This window comes from Xenopus tropicalis, chromosome 8, assembly GCF_000004195.4.
Source record: "Xenopus tropicalis strain Nigerian chromosome 8, UCB_Xtro_10.0, whole genome shotgun sequence".
NCBI classification, from domain to species: Eukaryota; Metazoa; Chordata; class Amphibia; order Anura; family Pipidae; genus Xenopus; species Xenopus tropicalis.
This window is the reverse complement of record NC_030684.2, coordinates 131,806,702-131,834,588: the sequence shown is the minus strand read 5'-3', so window position 1 is coordinate 131,834,588 and position 27,887 is coordinate 131,806,702. Positions and strand designations below refer to the sequence as shown.

At 39.8% G+C, this 27,887-nt stretch overlaps 2 protein-coding genes across 10 annotated transcripts in view; one reads left to right on the top strand and one right to left on the bottom strand.

Moving 5' to 3' along the window:
• Positions 1-2,903, top strand: part of arhgef11 (Rho guanine nucleotide exchange factor 11) — an 88,966-nt gene extending 86,063 nt beyond the window's left edge. For all 8 annotated transcript variants that reach the window (XM_002938991.5, XM_031891603.1, XM_031891601.1 and 5 more), the window contains 3 exons: positions 113-396; positions 1,235-1,421; positions 2,178-2,903. In XM_002938991.5, coding sequence (XP_002939037.2) covers positions 113-396; positions 1,235-1,421; positions 2,178-2,227 — 521 coding nt within the window. In that variant the 3' untranslated portion in view covers positions 2,228-2,903. The remainder of the gene's footprint in view (positions 1-112; positions 397-1,234; positions 1,422-2,177) is intronic.
• A 1,826-nt stretch (positions 2,904-4,729) lies between these two features.
• lrrc71 (leucine rich repeat containing 71) lies at positions 4,730-22,224 on the bottom strand. 2 transcript variants are annotated; one of them, XM_004917349.4, is made up of 17 exons: positions 22,152-22,224; positions 20,009-20,103; positions 19,644-19,679; positions 18,515-18,655; positions 17,875-18,015; positions 17,402-17,477; positions 16,486-16,560; positions 16,243-16,311; positions 13,691-13,850; positions 13,461-13,544; positions 13,293-13,382; positions 12,621-12,761; positions 12,109-12,220; positions 11,549-11,631; positions 7,357-7,468; positions 6,351-6,466; positions 4,730-5,674 (listed from the first exon to the last, which is right to left on the bottom strand). In XM_004917349.4, exons 2-17 carry the CDS (start codon positions 20,082-20,084, stop codon positions 5,561-5,563), a joined length of 1,626 nt encoding a protein of 541 aa, XP_004917406.2. In that variant the 5' UTR covers positions 20,085-20,103; positions 22,152-22,224; the 3' UTR covers positions 4,730-5,560. The 2 variants fall into 2 exon arrangements, with proteins under 2 accessions (XP_004917406.2, XP_012825047.2); XM_012969593.3 differs by having other exon boundaries at positions 4,730-5,671.
• Positions 22,225-27,887: the final 5,663 nt, after the last annotated feature.

Below are 27,887 nucleotides of genomic sequence, written 5' to 3'. Positions count from 1 at the left end.
CCGTGTCTCCGCCCCCAGCGTAGCTGATTGGCGCATGTGCTTATAGTATATAGATCCAAAGCAATGCCATTAGGACTAAACAGTTCTTTTTTTTACCCACCTTGTACACCAGGAAATTTCTTTTATGTCACTGCGTCGGCGACTTCTACAAAGGAAGACCCCGAAGTGTCAGAATCCCTAACAAACTCTGACCGACTATCGAGCCCGTCTTTCTTGGAATCTCGGGAATCGAACCACACGCCAACTTACCAGTCAGAATTTTCCACCCCACCGCCGAGGAGTACAGAAAGTGATCCACTTCTATCGGATCTACTGCCCCCAAAACTTGTCATTCAGGATGTAGATATTATCTTCAGGACGATAGAACATCTGACGGCCAAACTCCACAGGTTAAAGGTAAGAACCATCCTTTACCTTTGCTGACTAAGGTTCTAAGTCTTTGATGGCGGGCTCAGAATTGCTGCATCCCTTGTATGTAGTTTATCCATGTTTTTACGTTTTCACGTAGGCTTATTAACTGCTTTTGGTTCTCAAACACTGTCTGATAACTCAAGGAGTAGTAGTAGTTGGACAAAGATCTGGAGGAGAGTTTCACGCATAGTCTTATATGGCTCTTATATGTTCTTGGGTCTGTCTGTCCTGTCTAAATCGGGGCATGTAAGGCCTAATGTTGGTCGTCAAATAACCGCAAAAAAGAAAAACCTAAACAAAACCCCCAATCTCGGGTTAGAATTCTGGAATATAATTTATGCTACAAGGTCCTTAAGGTGGCCATACACCTTCAGATCCGCTCGCTTGGCGATGTCGCCAAGCGAGTGGATCTTCTCCCGATATCCCACACCTACGGGTGGGCGATATTGGGGGAATCCAGGCTAATTCGATCGTTTGGCCCCAGGGCCAACGACAGGTATAGGCAAAGTCGGTTAAAAAATCTAGTCGGATCGGGGACCACATCAGCTTGTTGATGCGGTCCCCGATCCGACTAGATTTTTTAATCTGCCCGAATGATATCTGGCCGATATCAGGCCAGATATCGGTCGGGCAGGCCCGTCGTTAGTGCCCATACACGGGCTGATTAGCTGCCGAATCGGTCTAAGGGACCAATATCGGCAGCTAGAATCGGCTCGTGTATGGGGGGCACCTTTACACTTCTTTCTCCTCCTTCTGTGGCCCTCTGACTTTCTCTGGTTTCTGGTGAATGTGCTCGTTGATCGGCTTATCTTCCTCACCCCAGGAAGTAGAGTCGGCCCACCAGGAGCTGCTGCGATCTTTGGGAAGGAGTGCCACGGAAGACCATTTCCATGAGAGAGAGCACACAGCCGAGAAGGATAAGCAAGCGCAGGAGCATCAGGGGGCCAGTCTGAACAGCGCCTCTCTTTTCTTTGTGAAGAACAGCATATCTGTCTCGCTCCATCGAGATGGTAAGGAGGGGTCTGCTTATTCCGCCCCTACTGTTAGGGGCCGGCAAAATAAAATGGCCGTTTCTTAGTCTCATATACTGTCACTGCATGTTGTTGGGAAGGTTTAAAGTCCTTCCTTTTCATAACTGGCTGGATTAGTGCTCCCTTAAGGGGGTTGTTCACCTTTAAATTAACTCTTAGCATGACGTATACAGTGATTTTCTGCAACAATTTGCATTTGGTTTTCATTTTTTATTATTTGTGTTTTTTTCTGTTATTTACCTTTTTATTCAGTAGGGTTTATAAACAGTGAGCACATTTGCACCTGGGCAGTAACCAATTGCAACCAATCAAATGTTTGCTTTCATTGTTCAACCTGCAGCTGGCTGGGGAAATAAAAGCAATCACTGGTTGCTATGGGTTATTGCTCATATGCACATTTGCCCAGTGTTTGTAAATGATTCCAGTTTGGAATTTCAGCTGCTATCTGGTTGCTAGAGTTTTCTTCACCTTAGCAACCAGGCAGTGGCTTGAACGAGAGACTGGAAATCAATTAAAAACCATAAAAACAATAATAAAACCAATTGCAAAGTTGCTAGGAATAGGGCATTCTATAACATAAGGTGAACCACCCCCTTAAATCTAGAGTACATAAAAGTTAAATCAGTTACCCTTTTGAATAAAACACATGGTGCTGCATTAGCACCCCCAAACAGATCCATGGCAAACAGTGAACACTGATTCTCACCCCCCCCCCCCATTTTATTATTCCCACAGGCAATACAGACCCGCAGGAAGATGCTATAAAATTGGCCATGGGAATCTAAGGAAGCCAATTGCGGCCCTAGCGCTACTGTGGCGCATTAACAACTGCTGTTTAGCCCCATTGGCCCCGGCTGTTCCCCCGGGAGTGCAGCCCAGCAGGGTCCGGATATCACAGCCAAATCGACAGTGCAAGGAAACGCAAAATGAACTCTTGGGGTTACAAAAAAATAAAATAAAAACTGGAATTGTTATTTTTGAAAAAAAAAAAAGGAAGAAAAAAAAGAAAAAGCATGTTAGCTTAATAAATTATATATATATATCTATATATATGTATAGTTCTATAACTATTTAAAGAAAAAAAAATGCATACCTTATTGTCCCCTCCCCCCCTCCATACACGCATGCTGTTGCTGTGGACTTGCCCTGATGATGATGATGATGATGGCCGAGGCAGAAGCGAGGGAAGCGACGTCTCATTGGACAGTTCCGAATATGGGGAGATGCCCTGTCTTTCTTTTCTGCAGCCCCTGCACTGTGGGAAGTCTGTCCTGTAACAAATGCACTAATACCCCATGATGAGAGAAGCCCGCGTATCTGCACAAAGGGGGCTGCCTCTTTTTTTTTTTTCTTTTGTATAAATATGTATGTATGTGCATTTATTGTTTTATTTTGTAAATAGGTTTTTCTCCCCCCTGCCCCCTTTCTTCCAACTTGTAATAAAAGAGGCTTTTTACCACTGGTCGTTTCCCGAAAAATAAATTCTTTGTATATAAGTAGAAGAGTGTACCCTTTAAGGTACAGGTATAGGACCCATTATTCAGAATGCTCAGGACCTAGGCTATTCCGGAAAAGGGGTCTTTCCCTAATCTGGATCTCCATACCTTGTCTACTAAAAAAAAAAAATCAATAAAACATGAAATAAACCCAATAGGGCTGTTCTGCCCCCAATAAGGGGTAATTATATCTTAGTTGGGATCAAGTACAGGTACTGTTTTATTATTACAGAGAAAAGGGAATCATTTAACCATGAAATAAACCCAATAGGGCTGTTCTGCCCCCAATAAGGGGTAATTATATCTTAGTTGGGATCAAGTACAGGTACTGTTTTATTATTACAGAGAAAAGGGAATCATTTAACCATTAAATAAACCCAATAGGGCTGTTCTGCCCCAATAAGGGGTAATTATATCTTAGTTGGGATCAAGTACAGGTACTGTTTTATTATTACAGAGAAAAGGGAATCATTTAACCATTAAATAAACCCAATAGGGCTGTTCTGCCCCCAATAAGGGGTAATTATATCTTAGTTGGGATCAAGTACAGGTACTGTTTTATTATTACAGAGAAAAGGGAATCATTTAACCATGAAATAAACCCAATAGGGCTGTTCTGCCCCAATAAGGGGTAATTATATCTTAGTTGGGATCAAGTACAGGTACTGTTTTATTATTACAGAGAAAAGGGAATCATTTAACCATTAAATAAACCCAATAGGGCTGTTCTGCCCCCAATAAGGGGTAATTATATCTTAGTTGGGATCAAGTACAGGTACTGTTTTATTATTACAGAGAAAAGGGAATCATTTAACCATTAAATAAACCCAATAGGGCTGTTCTGCCCCCAATAAGGGGTAATTATATCTTAGTTGGGATCAAGTACAGGTACTGTTTTATTATTACAGAGAAAAGGGAATCAATTAACCATGAAATAAACCCAATAGGGCTGTTCTGCCCCCAATAAGGGGTAATTATATCTTAGTTGGGATCAAGTACAGGTACTGTTTTATTATTACAGAGAAAAGGGAATCATTTAACCATGAAATAAACCCAATAGGGCTGTTCTGCCCCCAATAAGGGGTAATTATATCTTAGTTGGGATCAAGTACAGGTACTGTTTTATTATTACAGAGAAAAGGGAATCATTTAACCATGAAATAAACCCAATAGGGCTGTTCTGCCCCAATAAGGGGTAATTATATCTTAGTTGGGATCAAGTACAGGTACTGTTTTATTATTACAGAGAAAAGGGAATCATTTAACCATTAAATAAACCCAATAGGGCTGTTCTGCCCCAATAAGGGGTAATTATATCTTAGTTGGGATCAAGTACAGGTACTGTTTTATTATTACAGAGAAAAGGGAATCATTTAACCATGAAATAAACCCAATAGGGCTGTTCTGCCCCCAATAAGGGGTAATTATATCTTAGTTGGGATCAGTTACAAGGTTCTGTTTTATTACAGAGAAAAAGAAAATCAGTTTTAAAATTCTAAATTATTTGATTAAAATGGAGTCTATGGGAGATGGGCTTTCCATAATTTCTGGATAACTGGTTTCCGGATAAGGGATCCCATACCTGTACCCGTATAAAATGGCATGGGGTAAGTGTGATTGGACGACCCTTTAATGTTGAGAACAACAACAGGCAACATTGTTAAAGGCCTGATATGATAGGCTGAGCAGTTAACAGCCCCTTAAAAACACCCCTTTTCACTGGAATAGAACAGCTGATTGGAGCACAAATAACTTTTCACCTACTCCATCCTACAGAGACCAGAGAGATTCTAATCCATAACTGCAACTTTATTGAGATCAATAACTGCCAGTATTGGTTCCAGTAGTATAGGATTTTGGGTTGGCCCCACTAGTTACATGTAGCACAGGTTTTGTTATTAAAGAGGTACTTTACCGCTAAATTAACATTTAATATGATGTAGACATTGATATTCTGAAACAATTTGCAACCATTTTTAATGGTTTTTAAGTTTAGCTTTTTGTCCAGCAGCTCTCCATTTGGTATTTTAGCAGTTATCTGGTTGCTGGGGTGTTATTTACCTTAGCAACCAGGCAGAGGTTTAAATGTGATTTGGGAATATGAACAGTAGAGGGCCTGCATAGAAAGGTAAGTCATAAAAAGTAACAATAATAAAATTGTAGACTAACAGAGCAATAGTTTTTGGCTGCCGGGGTCAGTGACCCCCATTTGAAATCTGGAAAGAGTTCTGGAAGAAGAAGATGGCAAATAATTCAATTACTGTAAAAAAAATAAAATAAAATCATGAAAACCAATTGTGAAGTTGCTAGGAATAAGTCATTACAATCCTTCCGTGGGTCTTGGGCGGGTGAATGTTGCAAAATAAGCTGCTTTTACCCCAGTTTCGCCTTGCCTCTCCTTTAGTTAAGATCCCTTTCAGTGTTATGGTTCTAAGTGGGCTGTAGGGTAGCGAGTTGGGTTGTGGATAAAGCTGTAGGGGGTCAGATTGGGTAAAAGGCAAAAATGCAGGTTGGGGGGCCAGCAGTTGGGCGGGGGTCTACCTGATTAGACCAGCATCCAGGGCCCACTGCTGAATTGTTCTATGGCACCAAAGCATTATGGGTGAAGAGGCGACAGCTTTGTTATTGGGTCTGCTCATCTGCCGATAACCTGGATAACTTGTGTATCGGGTCCCGGGAAAGCATCAGCTCTTGCAGTTTTATAAAGGTTTCATTGTCCGGAGGGAAGAGGTTCTTCTAGAAAGAAAAAGGAACAATAAACCAAACCGTGGTTAGATGTGCACTGGTAATAGCACAACCCTGGTATCCACTAGTGACCAAAACATTGCCTGCTTGTTAGCGGTGTCCTCCTTTTATGATACTTATATGATTGCTGTTTCAGCCGTGCATCACACTTCATTGTACCCTGATAGTCCTGAGCCCTCCCATAATGCAGTACTCCCCCTACAGGAAACATGATGTGCCTGAGCCCTCCCATAGTTCAGTACTCCCCCTACGGGAAACATGGTGTAGCCTGAGCCCTCCCATAATGCAGTACTCCCCCTATGGGAAACATGGTGTGGCCTGAGCCCTCCCATAATGCAGTACTCCCCCTGTGGGAAACATGGTGTGGCCTGAGCCCTCCCATTATGCAGTACTCCCCCTGTGGGAAACATGGTGTGGCCTGAGCCCTTCCATAATAAAAGTCTTTGTTTGTGCCTTGCAGTTCCACCTTTTCTCTGTAAGATAGAAACAGCAGGCTTTGCCTGGAAATATCCATACGTAGGTGATTCCAACTGTGTGAGCCCACCTCTACTGAATGTCCATTTGTTTCCCCTTTATCTCATGTCAATATATTTTGTCCCCATAAAGCTCCCTGGCAATACGGCTGCCTCTGTTCTATGTCCTGCAGTCTGGGTGAGACCTTCCTTACCCCCACACACAGACGTAGCAGCCCAGTATGGCTCTTGCTTCCAGGGATCAGCTTGCTCTCTTGAGCCTCCACTGCTGCCAACAGGCCATTCAGCCCCTTCTCTGTGATTCGATTCCCTGAGAAGCAGGAAGGTAAATTATCAGGAATACTGTCCTGGGAAAACATGTTTGTTACAAAACCCATCAGTTAATAGAGCTTCCCCAGCAGAATCCTGCATTGTAATCTGTTTTTCCCAAGGGGCTAGCCATATTCTTCATTTCCCAGGGTGCCACAGCCATGTGACCTGTGCTCTGATAAACTTCAGTCACACTTTACTGCTGCGCTGCAAGTTCCCCCCCTCCCAGCAGCCGATCAGCAGAACAATGGGAAGGGAGCAAGATAGCAGCTCCCAGTAGGTATCAGAATAGCAATAGTAAGAAATCCAAGTCCGGCTTGGGACTCCTCCAGTTACATGGGAGTAGGAGAAAAAATAGGTTAGCTGAAAGCAGTTCTAATGTGTTGTGCTGGCTCCTTCTGAAAGCTCAGATTCAGGCACACTTTACTGCTGCGCTGCAAGTTGGAGTGATATCCCCCCCCCCTCGCCCCCAGCAGCCGATCAGCAGAACAATGGGAAGGGAGCAAGATAGCAGCTCCCAGTAGGTATCAGAATAGCACTCAATAGTAAGAAATCCAAGTCCGGCTTGGGACTCCTCCAGTTACATGGGAGTAGGAGAAACAATAGGTTAGCTGAAAGCAGTTTTAATGTGTAGCGCTGGCTGAAAGCTCAGACTCAGGCACAATGCACTGAATTGGCGCCTACACACCAATATTACAGCTACAAATACATTTGTTGGTTCAAGAATAAAAGGTTAAATGGCAGAGGGAATTATTTGCTGTGTAACAGTATCATTTAGAAATAAAAAGTACCCCATACAAATCATGACAGTATCCCTTTAATATGTTTGTTTTCAGCTCTGCCCTCAGCTTACCCATGATGCAACATTAACCTTATTACCAGGAAACTTACTGAGAAGGTTAAGGTTGATGAGAACTCTGTTTCCGGGGAGGAAGACTTTGCCATCGCGGGACTCAGCGGGCTCCAGTAGAGGGTGTGTGATTTCAGCTGGTTCCACATGGAGCTGGGGAAGGAAATAAACTGATTTCTGTTCCTTCCTACATACACTGTAGCGCAGATTTCCCTGGGAGGGAAACATTCTCACAAGCCCAGGGATTGCCCAGATACACTAGCTTTATCCAGAGCAGCTCCGCACAGCCCAAGGCCAATGTCGATGCCGAGCATTTTGCTGCCCAAGCAATGAATAGATCTGCAGGCAGGCAACAAAATGTCCCCATTTGCTCCCTATTGATTTTCAATAGCGATGGCAGGCACGCTCGCAGGTCAGGTGATTGTAGCTCATAAACCCTCATAGAAGCAGACAGTAAGGGTTGTTATTAATTCTGATGCACAATTATATGAACCTGAATTAATTAACTGAATTAATTAACTAATCAGCCTTATATTTGACATTTATATTGTATTTATACAGTATAGTGTGACGTTTATATTGTATATATACAGTATAGTGTGACATTTATACTGTATATATACAGTATAGTGTGCCATTTATATTCTATATATACAGTATAGTGTGACATTTATATTGTATATATACAATATAGTGTGCCATTTATATTCTATATATACAGTATAGTGTGACATTTATATAGTATATATACAGTATAGTGAGCCATTTATATTGTATATATACAGTATAGTGTGACGTTTATATTGTATATATACAGTATAGTGTGACGTTTATATTCTATATATACAGTATAGTGAGCCATTTATATTGTATATATACAGTATAGTGGGACATTTATATTGTATATATACAGTATAGTGTGACGTTTATATTCTATATATACAGTATAGTGGGACATTTATATTGTATATATACAGTATAGTGAGCCATTTATATTCTATATATACAGTATAGTGAGCCATTTATATTGTGTATATACAGTATAGTGTGACGTTTATATTGTATATATACAGTATAGTGTGCCATTTATATAGTATATATACAGTATAGTGAGCCATTTATATTGTATATATACAGTATAGTGAGCCATTTATATTGTATATATACAGTATAGTGTGCCGTTTATATTCTATATATACAGTATAGTGTGACGTTTATATTCTATATATACAGTATAGTGACATTTATATTGTATATATACAGTATAGTGTGACATTTATATTGTATATATACAGTATAGTGTGACATTTATATTGTATATATACAGTATAGTGTGCCGTTTATATTCTATATATACAGTATAGTGTGCCATTTATATTCTGTATATATACAGTATAGTGTGCCATTTATATTGTATATATACAGTATAGTGTGCCATTTATATTCTATATATACAGTATAGTGTGCCATTTATATTCTATATATACAGTATAGTGTGACGTTTATATTCTATATATACAGTATAGTGTGACATTTATATTCTATATATACAATATAGTGTGCCATTTATATTCTATATATACAGTATAGTGTGCCATTTATATTCTATATATACAGTATAGTGTGCCATTTATATTCTATATATACAGTATAGTGTGACGTTTATATTCTATATATACAGTATAGTGTGACATTTATATTCTATATATACAATATAGTGTGCCATTTATATTCTATATATACAGTATAGTGTGCCATTTATATTCTATATATACAGTATAGTGTGCCATTTATATTCTATATATACAGTATAGTGTGCCATTTATATTCTATATATACAGTATAGTGTGCCATTTATATTCTATATATACAGTATAGTGTGACATTTATATTCTATATATACAGTATAGTGTGACATTTATATTTTATATATACAGTATAGTGTGACATTTATATTGTATATATACAGTATAGTGTGACATTTATATTCTATATAAACAGTATAGTGTGACATTTATATTGTATATATACAGTATAGTGTGACATTTATATTGTATATTTACAGTATAGTGTGACATTTATATTGTATATATACAGTATAGTGTGCCGTTTATATTCTATATATACAGTATAGTGTGACGTTTATATTCTATATATACAGTATAGTGTGACATTTATATTCTATATATACAGTATAGTGTGCCATTTATATTCTATATATACAGTATAGTGTGCCGTTTATATTCTATATATACAGTATAGTGTGACATTTATATTCTATAGATACAATATAGTGTGCCATTTATATTCTATATATACAGTATAGTGTGCCATTTATATTCTATATATACAGTATAGTGTGCCATTTATATTCTATATATACAGTATAGTGTGCCATTTATATTCTATATATACAGTATAGTGTGACGTTTATATTCTATATATACAGTATAGTGTGACATTTATATTCTATATATACAATATAGTGTGCCATTTATATTCTATATATACAGTATAGTGTGCCATTTATATTCTATATATACAGTATAGTGTGCCATTTATATTCTATATATACAGTATAGTGTGCCATTTATATTCTATATATACAGTATAGTGTGCCATTTATATTCTATATATACAGTATAGTGTGACATTTATATTCTATATATACAGTATAGTGTGACATTTATATTTTATATATACAGTATAGTGTGACATTTATATTGTATATATACAGTATAGTGTGACATTTATATTCTATATAAACAGTATAGTGTGACATTTATATTGTATATATACAGTATAGTGTGACATTTATATTGTATATTTACAGTATAGTGTGACGTTTATATTGTATATATACAGTATAGTGTGACGTTTATATTCTATATATACAGTATAGTGTGACATTTATATTCTATATATACAGTATAGTGTGCCATTTATATTCTATATATACAGTATAGTGTGACATTTATATTGTATATATACAGTATAGTGTGCCGTTTATATTCTATATATACAGTATAGTGTGACGTTTATATTCTATATATACAGTATAGTGTGACATTTATATTGTATATATACAGTATAGTGTGCCGTTTATATTCTATATATACAGTATAGTGTGACATTTATATTGTATATATACAGTATAGTGTGACATTTATATTGTATATATACTGTATAGTGTGACATTTATATTGTATATATACAGTATAGTGTGCCGTTTATATTCTATATATACAGTATAGTGTGACGTTTATATTCTATATATACAGTATAGTGTGACATTTATATTCTATATATACAATATAGTGTGCCATTTATATTCTATATATACAGTATAGTGTGACGTTTATATTCTATATATACAGTATAGTGTGACATTTATATTGTATATATACAGTATAGTGTGCCGTTTATATTCTATATATACAGTATAGTGTGACGTTTATATTCTATATATACAGTATAGTGTGACATTTCTATTCTATATATACAGTATAGTGTGACATTTATATTGTATATATACAGTATAGTGTGCCATTTATATTCTATATATACAGTATAGTGTGACATTTATATTCTATATATACAGTATAGTGTGACTTTTATATTCTATATATACAGTATAGTGTGACATTTATATTGTATATATACAGTATAGTGTGACATTTATAGTGTATATATACAGTATAGTGTGACATTTATAGTGTAAATATACAGTATAGTGTGACATTTATATTCTATATATACAGTATAGTGAGACATTTATATTCTATATATACAGTATAGTGAGACATTTATAGTGTATATATACAGGATAGTGTGACATTTATAGTGTATATATACAGTATATAGTGAGTGGGCCCCTAAGCTCAGGTAAGTGCCAGCAGCACAGAGTATATGCAGGGAATTAGCAGAAAAGAAGATGGGGGGCAACTGGGGGCATCTTTGGGGGCACAGATCTTTTCTGCTAAAGGGCTGTGGTTGAAGCCCACAGCTATAAGGTGTAGATAGACCTGGACTGGCAATCTGTGGATTCTGGCAAATGCCAGAGGGGCTGCTGTAAGGTGCCATAGACAGTCACTATTTAGTGGGCCTGTTGGGGGGCTGTTTGGACCTCTCTGTATTTAAAGTGCGAGGGCCTATTTTGAATCCCAGCCCGGGGTGTAGAACATTTTAAGAATGAGTTTAGTTGCCCTTAATCCCCTAAATTGCTCTTTTTACCTCATGCTCTGTTAAAGGAACCCGTTTGGATGCTGATCTCACAGGCTTTACTTTGGAGTTCTTTTGCTCAGGGTTGGGCAGTTCTAACAATCAAACACAACAAGAAAAAACACCTTAGCAACGTGTGCTTTAGCACCAAACAGTAATGTTCAGGATAAGATAAATACCTTAGGATAAGATAAATACCTTTCATTTTATTAACACTGGCATTTACTTTCTGGCATACACAATGCCTGTCTTACTTTACGGCAGGGCATCCTGGGAACAGAGCCACTGTCCATAAGACAACACAGGTTCAAATTCCCTATATCTGATACGCTCATTACAGGGATTTTGATGATGCCACGTTTAATACTATATAATAATGTTGAGATGTCAGGGGTACAGTTTTATTAGAGAGTGGTGTAGCCTGTGGCCTGCAGTCCTTTTTATTGGTGCCAGGGATATATACAGGGCTCTTTAAAGAACTGAGATGTTAAAACACACAAAAGTGTGAGCTATGAGCCCTGTATAACAGCTGTGTTTGCTGGCCAGGGACAGGCACAATTCATGCCACTTACGTTTCTTGGCCGCTTTGGGGTCCTCTTTCTTGGCCTGCCCACCTTGGCCCGATACAGTGGAGTTTCCGCCCTGTAAGCTGGTTGTGGACTTTTCCTCTTTCTTCTGAGGGTCCTGAGACAAATAGTTATATGTCATTAACTTCTTTATTCCAGCCTCCTGTTACTTATACTTTATTAGTACATAGATAATTCCTACTACAAATAACAAGTTGCTTAGTGACGACTCACTGAAAGTTGTGTACATCACTCATGACCTGTATAAATGCCCTTAAGCCTTGGGCCTTTATATGGTGACTTTAGTCCCTTCATTCCATCATTCCCTATCTCTGCCAGAGGTGGAAAGTTTATAATGTAAAGGGATTGTTACCTAAATCTATCTGGGTAACCAGCCACCCAGAACTCCACTGACCCGTTGGGAGGCAAAAAACGGACCATGGAAAAAACACAGCACATCATTCATGTTAATGGACTACTAAGTGGTAGTGACTGACAGCCAAGACTGGGCAGCATACCTTATCCTTGTCTTTCTTTTTGGCCATGCTCTTGTTCGTCTTACTTGCAGCTGGTGCCTTTTCTGGCTTTTCAACAGCCGCGTAGCTTTGGTGGCTCTGGGGACGATCGTTTCTAGCGTCTCCGTTGCGTGATAATGTTGGCTAGTTATAAAATGTTATAATAAGGTTTTAATAAGAACAGAACCCCATTTTTTCTGTATTGTGATGAACAGTGTCTAATGAAGGCTTATCTTTCAATTAATTTCAACCACTTTAAAGGAAAATTATACCCCCAAACAATGTAGGTCTCTATAAAAATATATTGCATAAACAGCTCATATGTAAAATCCTGCTTCATCTAAATAAACCATTTTCATAAAAATATACTTTTTTAGTAGTATGTGCCATTGGGTAATCCTAAATAGGAAACTGCCATTTTAAGTACTAAGGGCCGCCCCCTGGGATCATAGGATTCACGGTGCACACAAACAAGCCAAGGCACACATACATGCTAGGCCCCATCAGCCAATGAATGGACACAACCATCACAAAATGGCGGCTCAAGGGAAAGGATGTAAAAGGGCAATATTCTATTGTAGGTCAAATCATGAAATCAAACATCTGATTTGTAGTTTCTATAGTTTACCAGGCACGGACTTACTTTATGTTTCCATAAAGCCTAAAGATCCTTACCGATCTCTGCAGCTCGTGGCTGTCCTTGTCCATTAATAGTCGCCTCCTTTCCACAATCTCTTTGTGGGTTAAGGGAAAAGGTCCCAAGACCTAAGAAACAAAGGCAGATTTCATTATTGGGAAGTATATGCAGGTGTATGGATTCTGTACATTGCAAATGGCGCAAACCTCAGCTAATGCCAGAGTTCCTTGGTCTCCGATTTGGTTATGGGACAAATCCAGGCACAGCAACGAGCGATCCATTCTTAAGGCCTGAAATGTAGAACAAGATTATGTTGCCTATATTGAATATGTAGGGAGGGGTTTAAAGACTGATGGCCCTTGTGAGTCAGAAGCAGAGGGATTCATTATTTTAGGAAATATCTTCTGCTTTAAGCTGTTGCTCAGAACGTGCATACCTCTGCCAAGTAGCCAGCGCCAAGGTCTGAAATGTGGTTGAAGCTGAGGTTTAGCGTTGCTAAATTTTTATTGTTTGTCTTTAAGGACTGGAGGGCTTGGCTGATGAGTTTGGCTCCATCGTCAGTGATCATGTTGTTCCGCAGTGATATACGCACCAGCCTGATGAAGACATTACACTCTGTTAGAGGATATACAGGTCCTTTTCAAAAAATTAGCATATTGTGATAAAGTTCATTATTTTCTGTAATGTACTGATAAACATTAGACTTTCATATATTTTAGATTCATTACACACAACTGAAGTAGTTCAAGCCTTTTCTTGTTTTAATATTGATGATTGTGGCATACAGCTCATGAAAACCCAAAATTCCTATCTCAAAAAATTAGCATATCATGAAAAGGTTCTCTAAACGAGCTATTAACCTAATCATCTGAATCAACAAATTAACTCTAAAAACCTGCAAAAGATTCCTGAGGCTTTTAAAAACTCCCAGCCTGGTTCATTACTCAAAACCGCAATCATGGGTAAGACTGCCGACCTGACTGCTGTCCAGAAGGCCATCATTGACACCCTCAAGCAAGAGGGTAAGACACAGAAAGAAATTTCTGAACGAATAGGCTGTTCCCAGAGTGCTGTATCAAGGCACCTCAGTGGGAAGTCTGTGGGAAGGAAAAAGTGTGGCAGAAAACGCTGCACAACGAGAAGAGGTGACCGGGCCCTGAGGAAGATTGTGGAGAAGGACCGATTCCTGACCTTGGGGGACCTGCGGAAGCAGTGGACTGAGTCTGGAGTAGAAACATCCAGAGCCACCGTGTACAGGCGCGTGCAGGAAATGGGCTACAGGTGCTGCATTCCCCAGGTCAAGCCACTTTTGAACCAGAAACAGCGGCAGAAGCGCCTGACCTGGGCTACAGAGAAGCAGCACTGGACTGTTGCTCAGTGGTCCAAAGTATGTCATTCGGAAATCAAGGTGCCAGAGTCTGGAGGAAGACTGGGGAGAGGGAAATGCCAAAATGCCTGAAGTCCAGTGTCAAGTACCCACAGTCAGTGATGGTCTGGGGTGCCATGTCAGCTGCTGGTGTTGGGCCACTGTGTTTTATCAAGGGCAGGGTCAATGCAGCTAGCTATCAGGAGATTTTGGAGTACTTCATGCTTCCATCTGCTGAAAAGCTTTATGGAGATGAAGATTTCATTTTTCAGCATGACCTGGCACCTGCTCACAGTGCCAAAACCACTGGTAAATGGTTTACTGACCATGGTATTACTGTGCTCAATTGGCCTGCCAACTCTCCTGACCTGAACCCCATAGAGAATCTGTGGGATATTGTGAAGAGAAAGTTGAGAGACACAAGAGCCAACACTCTGGATGAGCTTAAGGCCGCTATTGAAGCATCCTGGGCCTCCATAACACCTGAGCAGTGCCACAGGCTGATTGCCTCCATGCCACGCCACATTGAAGCAGTCATTTCTGCAAAAGGATTCCCGACCAAGTATTGAGTGCATAACTGAACATAATTATTTGAAGGTTGACTTTTTTTGTATTAAAAACACTTTTCTTTTATTGGGCGGATGAAATATGCTAATTTTTTGAGATAGGAATTTTGGGTTTTCATGAGCTGTATGCCACAATCATCAATATTAAAACAAGAAAAGGCTTGAACTACTTCAGTTGTGTGTAATGAATCTAAAATATATGAAAGTCTAATGTTTATCAGTACATTACAGAAAATAATGAACTTTATCACAATATGCTAATTTTTTGAAAAGGACCTGTATTCGCCAATAAGAAATGGACGGAGCTTCATTGCGCTGTATGTGTCCCAAACCGAAACTAAGTGGGTAAATCATGTCATCTAAAAATCTATTATGGGGCAAACTTTACCTAAAATAACCTGATATGATGTGTTCAGGGGCGTGGACATTATTTACAACTAATTATACGGATTTGTGAAATTAGACAACCAGGAATATAAGAGGGTAGTTGGTTGCTGGACTTAAGCTGGCTATACACGTCGCCAATCGAGCGGATCTTTCCCCCGATATGCCCACCTAAGGTTGCTGAAATTGGAGTAATCCAATTGTGTGGCCCTTGGGCCAATCGACTGGATTACAGCAACAGGAATAGGAGCTGTCCGAGCGAGGACTGCATCCAGAGTCTGACAGCGGGGATCAGGTCTGGGTTGGCTGGGCCAGATATCGTCAGGTAGGCCCATCAGGGGTCCCCATACATGGGCAGATAAGCTGCTGAATTAGTCTGAAGGACTCGAATCAGTAGCTTAAATTTGCCCATGTATGGCCACCATTTAGTGACTCAAGCAGCCAGAAAGTAGATAACAGACTAAATTTATTTTCAGGAAAATGTTCCCAGCACATTTACTGTAATTGGCTAATTCCAAACTGAAGGACAAGCAGGCAGTCGCTTAAGTGCCTACCAATACCAGGCAAGAGCAATAACAAGAGAGAGCTGTGGGGGTGTATGGTAACGTAGCTTCCCAAGCCAATGTCATTTGGGGTACTTAGATATGTATAATGAGCATTTCTGTTACTTACGGTAAGTGGTCAGAGATGAGCTTATAATAGGACTGCTCTGGCAAAGGGTTACCTTCCAATACAACTGTCCTGGGAAGGAAAACAATGCACATCATTTACTGAAATCCATAAAGTAACTAATCACTACACTATTAAAAAAGGACCTAAACCACATGTTCCCCCCATTTGCATGCCATCACTGAGTAAAACTGGTGCTAACCAATACAATATACACATATGTACAACCACTGTTACTTTACTTACTTGATATTTGGGCAATGCGGCAGAATTTCCAAAAACTGAGAGAAGGTGCTTTCGGTCAAAGCGACATTCCACAGGCTGGAAAATACCCAGATAATCAGTTTGGAAGCAACCTTTGCCTTGCCCCCACCCCCCCAAGCCAGGCATCACAGTAGAAATACATGAAGGCATAATGGTGCCTGACACAGGTATGTGGTTAGGGTCACAGGTCTCATATTAGTATATTTATCACTAGGTAGGTTTTTGAATGGATAATAGGCTGGAATGTGTCAGTATATATTTAAAGAATAAGTAAACCTTAAAAAAAATAATGTAAAATTGCAAAGTACATACATTATTTACTTTTTTCAGCCTCAGAGCTTTTTAAGTTTTTATTAATTGCTAATATAATGAATTTTGTAACAAAAACAGGCTGGTCAGTTCCTGTCTGGTACAGACAGAGAGAGATATAACTTCAGAAGGGAAAATGAGAAGGGTTCTGACATTGCTCTGCTCAAGGATGAGATGGGAAAGGGCATCTGAGGCTTCTGATCTCTTTCCTGAGCAGAACAACATGAGAACCATTCTCTGTTTTCCATCTGACTGTATATTCCTCTGTCTGTACAATTACAGGAACTGACCAGCAGGTGGCAATGCTGTTACTAAATTCATTATAATGTCAGTTAATAAAAGCTTAAAGAGCTCTGAAACTGGAAAAAATAATAGGGTTTCTGATTTTTAAAATGTGCATATATTTTGCACTTTGGCTACAAAGTTTTTAAAAAGAAATGTTTTACATTGAGAACGGAGTTCGTTGCCATGGTGCCTAGCAAAAAAATAGTAGGTGAATGCTATGAGATAAAGATAGGTCACAGTTACAAGGGCAGCAGTAGCAGCAGTAGCTCAGTCTGGAGAGGGAATGTCTGAATGGCTTCCTCACCTGATTCCCTGGAGAGCTGTGAGTGCAGGCAGACACTTAGAGAAAATTCCCATCATCCTGTGGTCTATTTTCCATCCTGTAAAACAACGTTACTGCGTATAATGACATAAATCACAAGTAAATGTCAGTCTCATTTTATGAATGAACATGAATCCACTGTATGCAGGATATTTAAGGGCTCGTTTAACTTTTTAGCATCAGAGCAGGCAGAGGAGAGCTGCATTGCTAGGAGAGCACAACTGCACCAAAATTGTAAAACCAGTAAATTTTAGGGCCACGATCAACGGGGAGATTCGTCGCCCACAGTTAAATCTTGGCTATATATATATATATATATATATATATATATATATATATATATATATAGTCCATAGTAGCACACTGCTAAGACAATAAATATTATTATGTACTTAAAAAGCAGCAATGTGTATTGATCACAAAAACTTCCAGCAGACAGCACACTTGTACCGTACCATGAACAAAAATCACTTTGACGGATTTCCCATCTTCCCCCTCTGTTTCCACTTCAATCTTTGGCTTGAAGTAACTGAACTTGTCTTTCGTAGGGCCGCCACCTCCAGGGTTGTCTTTATCTGACGCACCATCGGAATCATCTGTAGGGAAACAAGATGGCATTGGAAATGCTACTAATATAAACTATATAAACAGTCTTTGGCATGTACCCAAAATGTCTCAGAGATGAATAATCAAAGGCCTATTAACGATAGCAAACACAGCTATAATTTATCAAGCTATTTTAATTGCAGTGTAAGGTAAATACAAATGCACCAAATTCATGATTAGGTTTGGGATTCAAATAGTGGTTAGCATTGCTGCCTAGGTTTCATCCTAGCCAGGGCACTATCTGCAAGGACTTTGTATGTTCTCCCCAGTCTGCATGTCCTATTGGTTACTCCACTTTCCTCCCACACCCCAGAAACATATAGGCAGGTTAAATAGCTCCTGATAAAACCGACCGAACTGTGTATGACTGTGATAGGAAGCTCAGAATGTAAGCTCCACTGTGGCAGGGAATGGTGGGAATGCTGTGCAGTTTCTCTAAGGTGCTGCAGAATATGATGCCATATTATCCAGAATAATAAGAAATCTCACCTGCAGCATTTTTCTCAGATGTTGGGGTAACAGCAGTTCGGTGGCACAGTGTAACCCTGGGGATCTCACTCTCAGTGAAACCTGCTCGGCCACACAGCTCAGGAAAGTCTTGCTCCAGAATGCCCGTGCATTGGTAATCACCTGGCAAATGAGAATACCTGAATGTGAGATATGGCACTACAGCACAAGCATGGGATTCATATAACTCCAACTAACTAATTCCTGAAAGCCACACACACACCTGATTCTCTAGCTATTAGGGTAGATAGTGGCAGTACTTCCAGTGAGTACATGTATCTACACAGCAATGCGGTAGTTTCAAGCAGACACGCCTACTTATTTCCCATTGGCTTCCACTCCAGTCAGTCAGCAGTGTGGCTGCTCTGCTAGGAAGAGGATCAGAACCAGTGTCGGACTGGGATGTCAGGGGCCCACCAGAAAACCTTAGACCATGGGCCCACTCATGAAATATTTTATCACTCAACCTCTATATTTTCCTAGTATTTTATCTTTACGTACTATAATCTATTCTTCTTTATATTTAGTCGATTTGTTTCCATAGAGAATAAAAAATGACCATGAAGCAGGCCAAATGGCTAGAAGCAAAAGGGCCCACTGACACCTGGGCCCACCGGGAGTTTTCCTGGTATCTCTGTGGGCCAGTCCGACACTGATCAGAACTTTTCTTGTGTGTGCATCTAAGATGAAGATAAAATAAGATAAAATAATCAAAATATATTAAAGAGGTGTTTTTTTGTTTTAAGGTATACTGACCCAATGTGTATATTTCCATTAACATACCATCTGGCTGTTATAGCCTCTCCTGCTACCTTAACCCCATATGCTCAAGCAGTGAGGTTAGCCCTCTGGGTGAGTCTGTGACTTTTTGGGATTTGGTATAACATATAAAAGTCATTCCCCATGAAGATTTTCTCTCTGTACTGAGTCCCAGTAGAGACTCACACACTCTCTGCTTCTGAATATCAGTGTGCTCCATTATATCTTCTTGCATCCCAGCATACTTAGCGAGCACAAAGGCAGGTTTATGTAAGCGCCGCTGATATTATTCAAATATCAAATAAACCTAGTATAACTTACTATACTATGCCAACTGTCAGACTATACTTACCAACTGTCAGAGATGCCCTTTCCATTGAAGCATTGGCTGAAATACAAATAATGGACAATAGAGATGACTGGAATAGTTGTAAGAGCCAATAACAACAACAGAGATAAGTAACCTTATACTAATTCATTATGAATTGCCCCGCCAACGTTGGGAAGGGCCTATTTTGAATCCCAGTTCAGCCCTATAAATAAATGATAATGATGTTCATTCATTTGTATTGGTGGAAAATCAAATGCCCTGTAATCCGTGGCACCTTCAGTTTTACCATATCAGTCACTTGTGCATCAAAAAAGCAACCAAAATCACATAATCTGCAGTTGCTGTTATAAAATATCTGAATGGTGATAACTAAGTAGTGGTTTTACCTGAATTCCTGGATTCATCCTCGGCGTTCCCTGCAGCTACTTTGTCCTTCTGCGCTTTCTCTGACTTTTTACCCATAGTCACTGTTTGAATTATTCTGAAAATGATAATCATTTGAATTATTAAACTGAGTTGTACAAGTGCCCAGTGCTGGGGTTCAGACTCCTTGTCCAAGAAGCAGCATGGGGGCCTTAACAGTGAGTGGCAGTGGGTGCTGGCACCCCAAACACACTATATAAAGTGAGAGGCAGTGGGTGCTGGCACCCCAAACACATATAAAGTAAGTGGCAGTTGGTGCTGGCTCCCCAAACACACTATATAAAGTGAGAGGCAGCAGGTGCTGGCACCCCAAACACATTATATAAAGTGAGTGGCATTGGGTGCTGGCACCCCAAACACACTATATAAAGTGAGAGGCAGTGGGTACTGGCACCCCAAACACATATAAAGTAAGTGGCAGTGGGTGCTGGCTCCCCAAACACACTATATAAAGTGAGAGGCAGCAGGTGCTGGCACCCCAAACACATTATATAAAGTGAGTGGCATTTGGGTGCTGGCACCCCAAACACATTATATAAAGTGAGTGGCATTTGGGTGCTGGCACCCCAAACACACTATATAAAGTAAGAGGCAGTGGGTGCTGGTTCCCCAAACACACTATATAAAGTGAGAGGCAGCAGGTGCTGGCACCCCAAGCACATTATATAAAGTGAGTGGCATTTGGGTGCTGGCACCCCAAACACACTATATAAAGTGAGAGGCAGTGGGTGCTGGCACCCCAAACACATATAAAGTAAGAGGCAGTGGGTGCTGGCTCCCCAAACAGACTATATAAAGTGAGAGGCAGCAGGTGCTGGCAGCCCAAACACATTATATAAAGTGAGTGGCATTTGGGTGCTGGCACCCCAAACACACTATATAAAGTGAGAGGCAGTGGGTGCTGGCACCCCAAACACATATAAAGTAAGAGGCAGTGGGTGCTGGCTCCCCAAACACACTATATAAAGTGAGAGGCAGCAGGTGCTGGCACCCCAAACACATTATATAAAGTGAGTGGCATTTGGGTGCTGGCACCCCAAACACACTATATACAGTAAGAGGCAGTGGGTGCTGGCACCCCAAACACACTATATAAAGTGAGAGGCAGCAGGTGCTGGCACCCCAAGCACATTATATAAAGTGAGTGGCATTGGGTGCTGGCACCCCAAACACACTATATACAGTAAGAGGCAGTGGGTGCTGGCTCCCCAAACACACTATATAAAGTGAGAGGCAGCAGGTGCTGGCACCCCAAGCACATTATATAAAGTGAGTGGCATTGGGTGCTGGCACCCCAAACAGATTATATACATTGAGCAGTGGGTGCTGGCACCCCAAACACACTATATAAAGTTTGAGGCAGCGGGTGCTGGCACCCCAAACACATTATATAAAGTGAGTGGCATTGGGTGCTGGCACCCCAAACACATTATATACATTAAGCAGTGGGTGCTGGCACCCCAAACACATTATATAAAGTGAGAGGCCAATTCCAGCTTTTATATGTATTTTGCCTGACAAAGGGGCTTTACAGCTCCAAAACCTTGCAACGTATCTTTATTGTTAGCCAATATAGGTATCATTTCTACTATACTCTTGTATTTGTGTTTTTTACTTATTATTTTTGATACTGGCTGACCCAGTACTACAGTGTTTTCTCATCTATTCTCCAAATTCTACTCAAGAATATAGAGACTTGGGGCCCAGCTAGTGCAGAAGACAGGGGCCCCCAATCATAAGCTAAATCATTTAGGCATGTCCTTGCCCAGCCCTAACCCTATGATTGGTTTTTTTCCTAAAATAACAATTGTTGCACAAAAAATAGATCCATGAGCTTTGTGCCCAATCAGCCTTCACCTAAGGCTCCAACTGACCTCTCTGCTAATGAATAAAGTCGTAGTATAAACTCAATATGGAGTTAGAGTGTAAGCTCTGCAGGACAGAGACCGCCCACCTCATAACAAGTGCCACTTACTCCATTACTGTCTATATTATTAGTCATTGCCGTGTTTGCCTCTATATAAGGTTTTATACCTTTTTTTTACCCCAAACTACACCGTGCTGCGCACACATTTGCGCCATATAAACAGATATACATATACGTACGCGTACAGCTGCCTCAGCGTCCCGTTTCTATAGTAACAGGACGTACTGCATACACTTTAAAGGGCCGGTCAGCTGCAGCCAATCACAGCGGGACGAGGGCGGGAATACGCTAAACCAATAGGAAGGGGGGATGCTTGAAAAAGCAATAAATACTTTGAAAAAAGCCAATGTGATGTAGGATTAAGTGTTGCTGGAATTTTAGAAACTGTGGTAGAGACGTGTATACAGTAAAGAAGTGTGGTATCGCTTATACTGACCAGAAGTAATAGCTTTAAAACAGACGCGTCGCTGTGTGTGAAATACTGGCGTGTTGTGTTGCAATTATCCGTACTCGCCGCTAGGTGTCGCACTAGCAAATACCAATATAGGATTGTGGCAACCTCTTCTATACAGTGTCTGCATGTTTGTTTAGTTGCTTCACACATTAAGGGGAATTTCTGCTTTACACAGTGTGGGGCAAGTTTGTAAAGTCTTTTAGGCCCAAACTCAATGTATACTCAAGCAATATGGAAGTCAGTGGGGTAGATGCTGACACACAGTTCTGGTAAATAAGAAGTTTTCCATATAATTTATTCAGATATACCATTTTGGGATGTAAACCCCCCCTTTTTTTGACCACGCCCATTTTTTTGTGACCACACCCCCTATATACCACTCCCATTTTACAAAATTTGGCAGTTTATTTAAAGTTTGAACACATTTCTGGAGGTTTTGGGGACTTGTTTTATATGTTATTACAGTTTTGATAAAAAAGCAGAAATTGCCTTTAAGCTGCGAGTCTCAGTTTCCAAGACCTGTTTAGCTTATTAGTTACAATTGTATCTCAGTGGAGGGGGGCTTGTTAACTTCCTGGGCTCTCTGCCAAAAGCTACTTATTTAATTAAATGTGAGAATCAATGTATCTAATGTATCTTTACTTATTAATTACACCATCCCAGGGACAAAGAGACCTTGCTTATTCAAGTGTCGCCCTCAGTTTTTCTGAATGGAGTTACAGGGTTTCCTCCCAAATGGTATAATTGCAGGTAAATGTTATACAAACCTTAGATTGTAAGCTCCATTGTCATCAGGATTCGGTTTCCCTCCGGCTTGAATATAAAAACTGCCTGGACTGAATGTGAGACTATATCATTTTTCTGCTAAAGGAGAAGTAAACCCTCCATAAAACTATCCTGTTGCACCTGTTAGCCCTCTAGAATGATTACAGATGCAAAAGGGATAACCACCATGTCCGTTATCCCACTTTTAGCTAGATTACAGAGATGACTATGCAGTGCTAACTTCCCCAATACAGGTATGAGATCCCTTATCTGGAAACAACTTATCCAGAAAGTTCCAAATTACAGAAAGGCCAACTCCCATAGACTCCATTATAAACAAATAATTCTAATTTTTAAAAATGACTTCCCTTTTCTCTGTAATAATAAAACAGTACCTGTACTTGATCCCAACTAAGATATAATTACCCCTTATTGGGGGCAGAACAGCCCTATTGGGTTTATTTAATGGTTAAATGATTCCCTTTTCTCTGTAATAATAAAACAGTACCTGTACTTGATCCCAACTAAGATATAATTACCCCTTATTGGGGGCAGAACAGCCCTATTGGGTTTATTTAATGGTTAAATGATTCCCTTTTCTCTGTAATAATAAAACAGTACCTGTACTTGATCCCAACTAAGATATAATTACCCCTTATTGGGGGCAGAACAGCCCTATTGGGTTTATTTCATGGCTAAATGATTCCCTTTTCTCTGTAATAATAAAACAGTACCTGTACTTGATCCCAACTAAGATATAATTACCCCTTATTGGGGGCAGAACAGCCCTATTGGGTTTATTTCATGGTTAAATGATTCCCTTTTCTCTGTAATAATAAAACAGTACCTGTACTTGATCCCAACTAAGATATAATTACCCCTTATTGGGGGCAGAACAGCCCTATTGGGTTTATTTCATGGTTAAATGATTCCCTTTTCTCTGTAATACTAAAACAGTACCTGTACTTGATCCCAACTAAGATATAATTACCCCTTATTGGGGCAGAACAGCCCTATTTGGTTTATTTCATGGTTAAATGGTTCCCTTTTCTCTGTAATAATAAAACAGTACCTGTACTTGATCCCAACTAAGATATAATTACCCCTTATTGGGGGCAGAACAGCCCTATTGGGTTTATTTAATGGTTAAATGATTCCCTTTTCTCTGTAATAATAAAACAGTACCTGTACTTGATCCCAACTAAGATATAATTACCCCTTATTGGGGGCAGAACAGCCCTATTGGGTTTATTTCATGTTTAAATGATTCCCCCTAACACTAACCCTGGTTATATAGTGAATAAAGTCCCCCCCCATTGTAAAATATAGGGATATTATAAGTCACCAAGGAGTTCCATGACTAAATCAAAGCTTTTATACAGGTCATGGAACTCCGAGGTGACTTTTAATACCCTCATATTTTACAACAGGGGAGACTTTATTTATCATAATATACAAGTTTTATTGAGTCATGTGACAAAATTACATCACTAAACTCTGATTATAACTGATGACATGACTAAGCACCATTTATAAGGAAATCATTTCCAGTTTGGTCCCATAGGGAAATGACCAAGCTGTATATTATATAGTGAATAACGTACCCCCTATTGTAAAATATAAGGATATTATAAATCACGGAGGAATTCCATGGCATGAGGCTGAAAGCCGAGTGCTTTTGTACAGGTCATGGAACTCCTAGGTGACTTCTAATATCCTCATCCAGAGGGTACTTTATTATAATATACAAGTTATAGTGTGTCATGTGACAAAAATGACATTACTAAGCTCCGACTATAACTGACGACATCACTAAGCACCGTTTATAAGGATATAATTTACAGTTCGGGAATGACCAAACCGTATATTATCTATGGATTAACTCTCAAGTATTTATATATATGACGGAATCCTGCCCAACCAAGCGCTTATTATTCATCTTACCTCTTCCATTTCTCCCTTGGGATCTCCATTGTCTCCCAGTTGCACCCAAAGCTGTGTGAGCAAAAGAGGGGCCACAGGTTGTGGGCCCTTGCACAGGCAGCAGTTCTGTAATTAAACTTAGCCGGGGCATGTTCTGCAGAGAGCTCGGAGATGGCTCAGCTATAACGCAGACTATCCCGTTTTGTCAGTGACACTAAGGAAATATAATAGTGTCCCATATCCATTGCAGTATTGTGTGGAAGGCCAATAATCAGACACACGGGGAGCTTTACTTATTAATTACACCATCCCAGGGACAAAGAGACCTTGCTTATTCAAGCGTCACCCTCGGTTTTTCTGAATGGAGCTACAGGGTTTCCTCCCAAATGGTATAATTGCAGGTAAATGTTATACAAACCTTAGATTGTAAGCTCCATTGTCATCAGGATTCAGTTTCCCTCCGGCTTGAATATAAAAACTGCCTGGACTGAATGTGAGACTATATCATTTTTCTGCTAAAGGAGAAGTAAACCCTCCATAAAACTATCCTGTTGCACCCGTTAGCCCTCTAGAATGATTACAGATGCCAAAGGGATAACCACCATGTCCGTTATCCCACTTTTAGTTAGTATACAGAGATGACTATGCAGTGCTAACTTCCCCAATACAGGTATGGGATCCCTTATGTGGAAACCCCTTATCCAGAAAGTTCCAAATTACGGAAAGGCTATCTCCTATAGACTCCATTATAAGCAAATAATTCTAATTTTTAAAAATGACTTCATTTTTCTCTGTAATAATAAAACAAAACATTGTACTTGATCCCAACTAAGATATAATTACCCCTTATTGGGGGCAGAACAGCCCTATTGGGTTTATTTCATGGTTAAATGATTCCCTTTTCTCTGTAATAATAAAACAGTACCTGTACTTGATCCCAACTAAGATATAATTACCCCTTATTGGGGGCAGAACAGCCCTATTGGGTTTATTTCATGGTTAAATGATTCCCTTTTCTCTGTAATAATAAAACAGTACCTGTACTTGATCCCAACTAAGATAAAATTACCCCTTATTGGGGGCAGAACAGCCCTATTGGGTTTATTTCATGGTTAAATGATTCCCTTTTCTCTGTAATAATAAAACAGTACCTGTACTTGATCCCAACTAAGATATAATTACCCCTTATTGGGGCAGAACAGCCCTATTGGGTTTATTTCATGGTTAAATGATTCCCTTTTCTCTGTAATAATAAAACAGTACCTGTACTTGATCCCAACTAAGATATAATTACCCCTTATTGGGGGCAGAACAGCCCTATTGGGTTTATTTCATGGTTAAATGATTCCCTTTTCTCTGTAATAATAAAACAGTATCTGTACTTGATCCCAACTAAGATATAATTACCCCTTATTGGGGCAGAACAGCCCTATTGGGTTTATTTCATGGTTAAATGATTCCCTTTTCTCTGTAATAATAAAACAGTACCTGTACTTGATCCCAACTAAGATATAATTACCCCTTATTGGGGGCAGAACAGCCCTATTGGGTTTATTTCATGGTTAAATGATTCCCTTTTCTCTGTAATAATAAAACAGTACCTGTACTTGATCCCAACTAAGATATAATTACCCCTTATTGGGGGCAGAACAGCCCTATTGGGTTTATTTAATGGTTAAATGATTCCCTTTTCTCTGTAATAATAAAACAGTACCTGTACTTGATCCCAACTAAGATATAATTAATCCTTACTGAAGGCAAAATAAGCCTATTTGGGTTTATTTCAGTATTTAAATGATTTTTAGCAGACTTAAGTTTGGAGATCCAAATTACAGAAAGATCCCTTATCTGAAAAAGCCCAGGTCCCGAGCATTCTGGACAACAGGTCCCGTACCTGTATTACTCTGTAATCAGACATAAGAAGAGCTCCCAGAATGCCTTAACCCTGTGTAATATGTTGGTATATGCTGGAATATGTAGTCTAGTGAAATCTGGGTACGGTTTGGGTGAGCAGCAGTGTTTATATACCCTACAGACCCTCTGTCAGGCCTTGTTGCTAAGGTAAATAACCCTAACAACCGTATTGGTGTGCCATTCTGGAGAAATGATGTGGTGCTTGTAGCTATGCAGTTGCTGCAACTATGTAGGTCAGGATATAGGTAGGCGTGAATTTTAATTGGGCAATAATTAATAATTTATTTTGTATTGTTCGGTACCATCGTTCTAGAGTAAGAACTATACAGGCACCTTACTTTAAGTCTTTTACCAGCCTGAACCTGAAGGAGATAGGGCCCAGATGCAGTGGGTGTGGGGGGGGGGGGGGTAGGGGACAGGCCTCTTGGGTCCAGAAAAGCTGGTTGGGATACAATGCTCTCCTGGATCCAATAGGCCTGCCTGTTAGTGCAACCCCTGGCCCACCCTAATCTACCCAATTATATGGCTGGTGGGACCCCGGGAAAAACCCTGCCCTCCCCTTTCGATCCCCTGTCCCCTGTCAGGTTAGCACCGGGGCCCCAGACTGGGTGGGGGCCCCCAGGGTCTGCACTGTGGCAGATCAAGAAGACAATTGGGCAGAATAGGGTGGGCCAGGGTTGGAACAATGGGGATTTACAAAACTTCCATTACATTGATGTTCTATTTGTTATTAATGTTATATATATATGTTATAGCAGAAGATTTAGCAGCCAATTGCCTGACATAGCGGCCGAGTGGAACCCTACCTGGCTGCTCCCAGTACTTAGTGAGAACATTAACACTCCCTTGGCAGAGCATG

Excerpts from the sequence above, each read along its gene's own strand:
- lrrc71 (XM_004917349.4), bottom strand. The coding sequence starts at position 20,084 with ATGGGTAAAAAGTCAGAGAAAGCGCAGAAGGACAAAGTAGCTGCAGGG. Across the intron at positions 13,545-13,690 it reads GCGCTGGCTACTTGGCAGAG|GCCTTAAGAATGGATCGCTC; the intron begins GTATGCACGTTC and ends TCTACATTTCAG. Across the intron at positions 12,221-12,620 it reads AAAAGAAAGACAAGGATAAG|GACCCTCAGAAGAAAGAGGA; the intron begins GTATGCTGCCCA and ends TATTTGTCTCAG.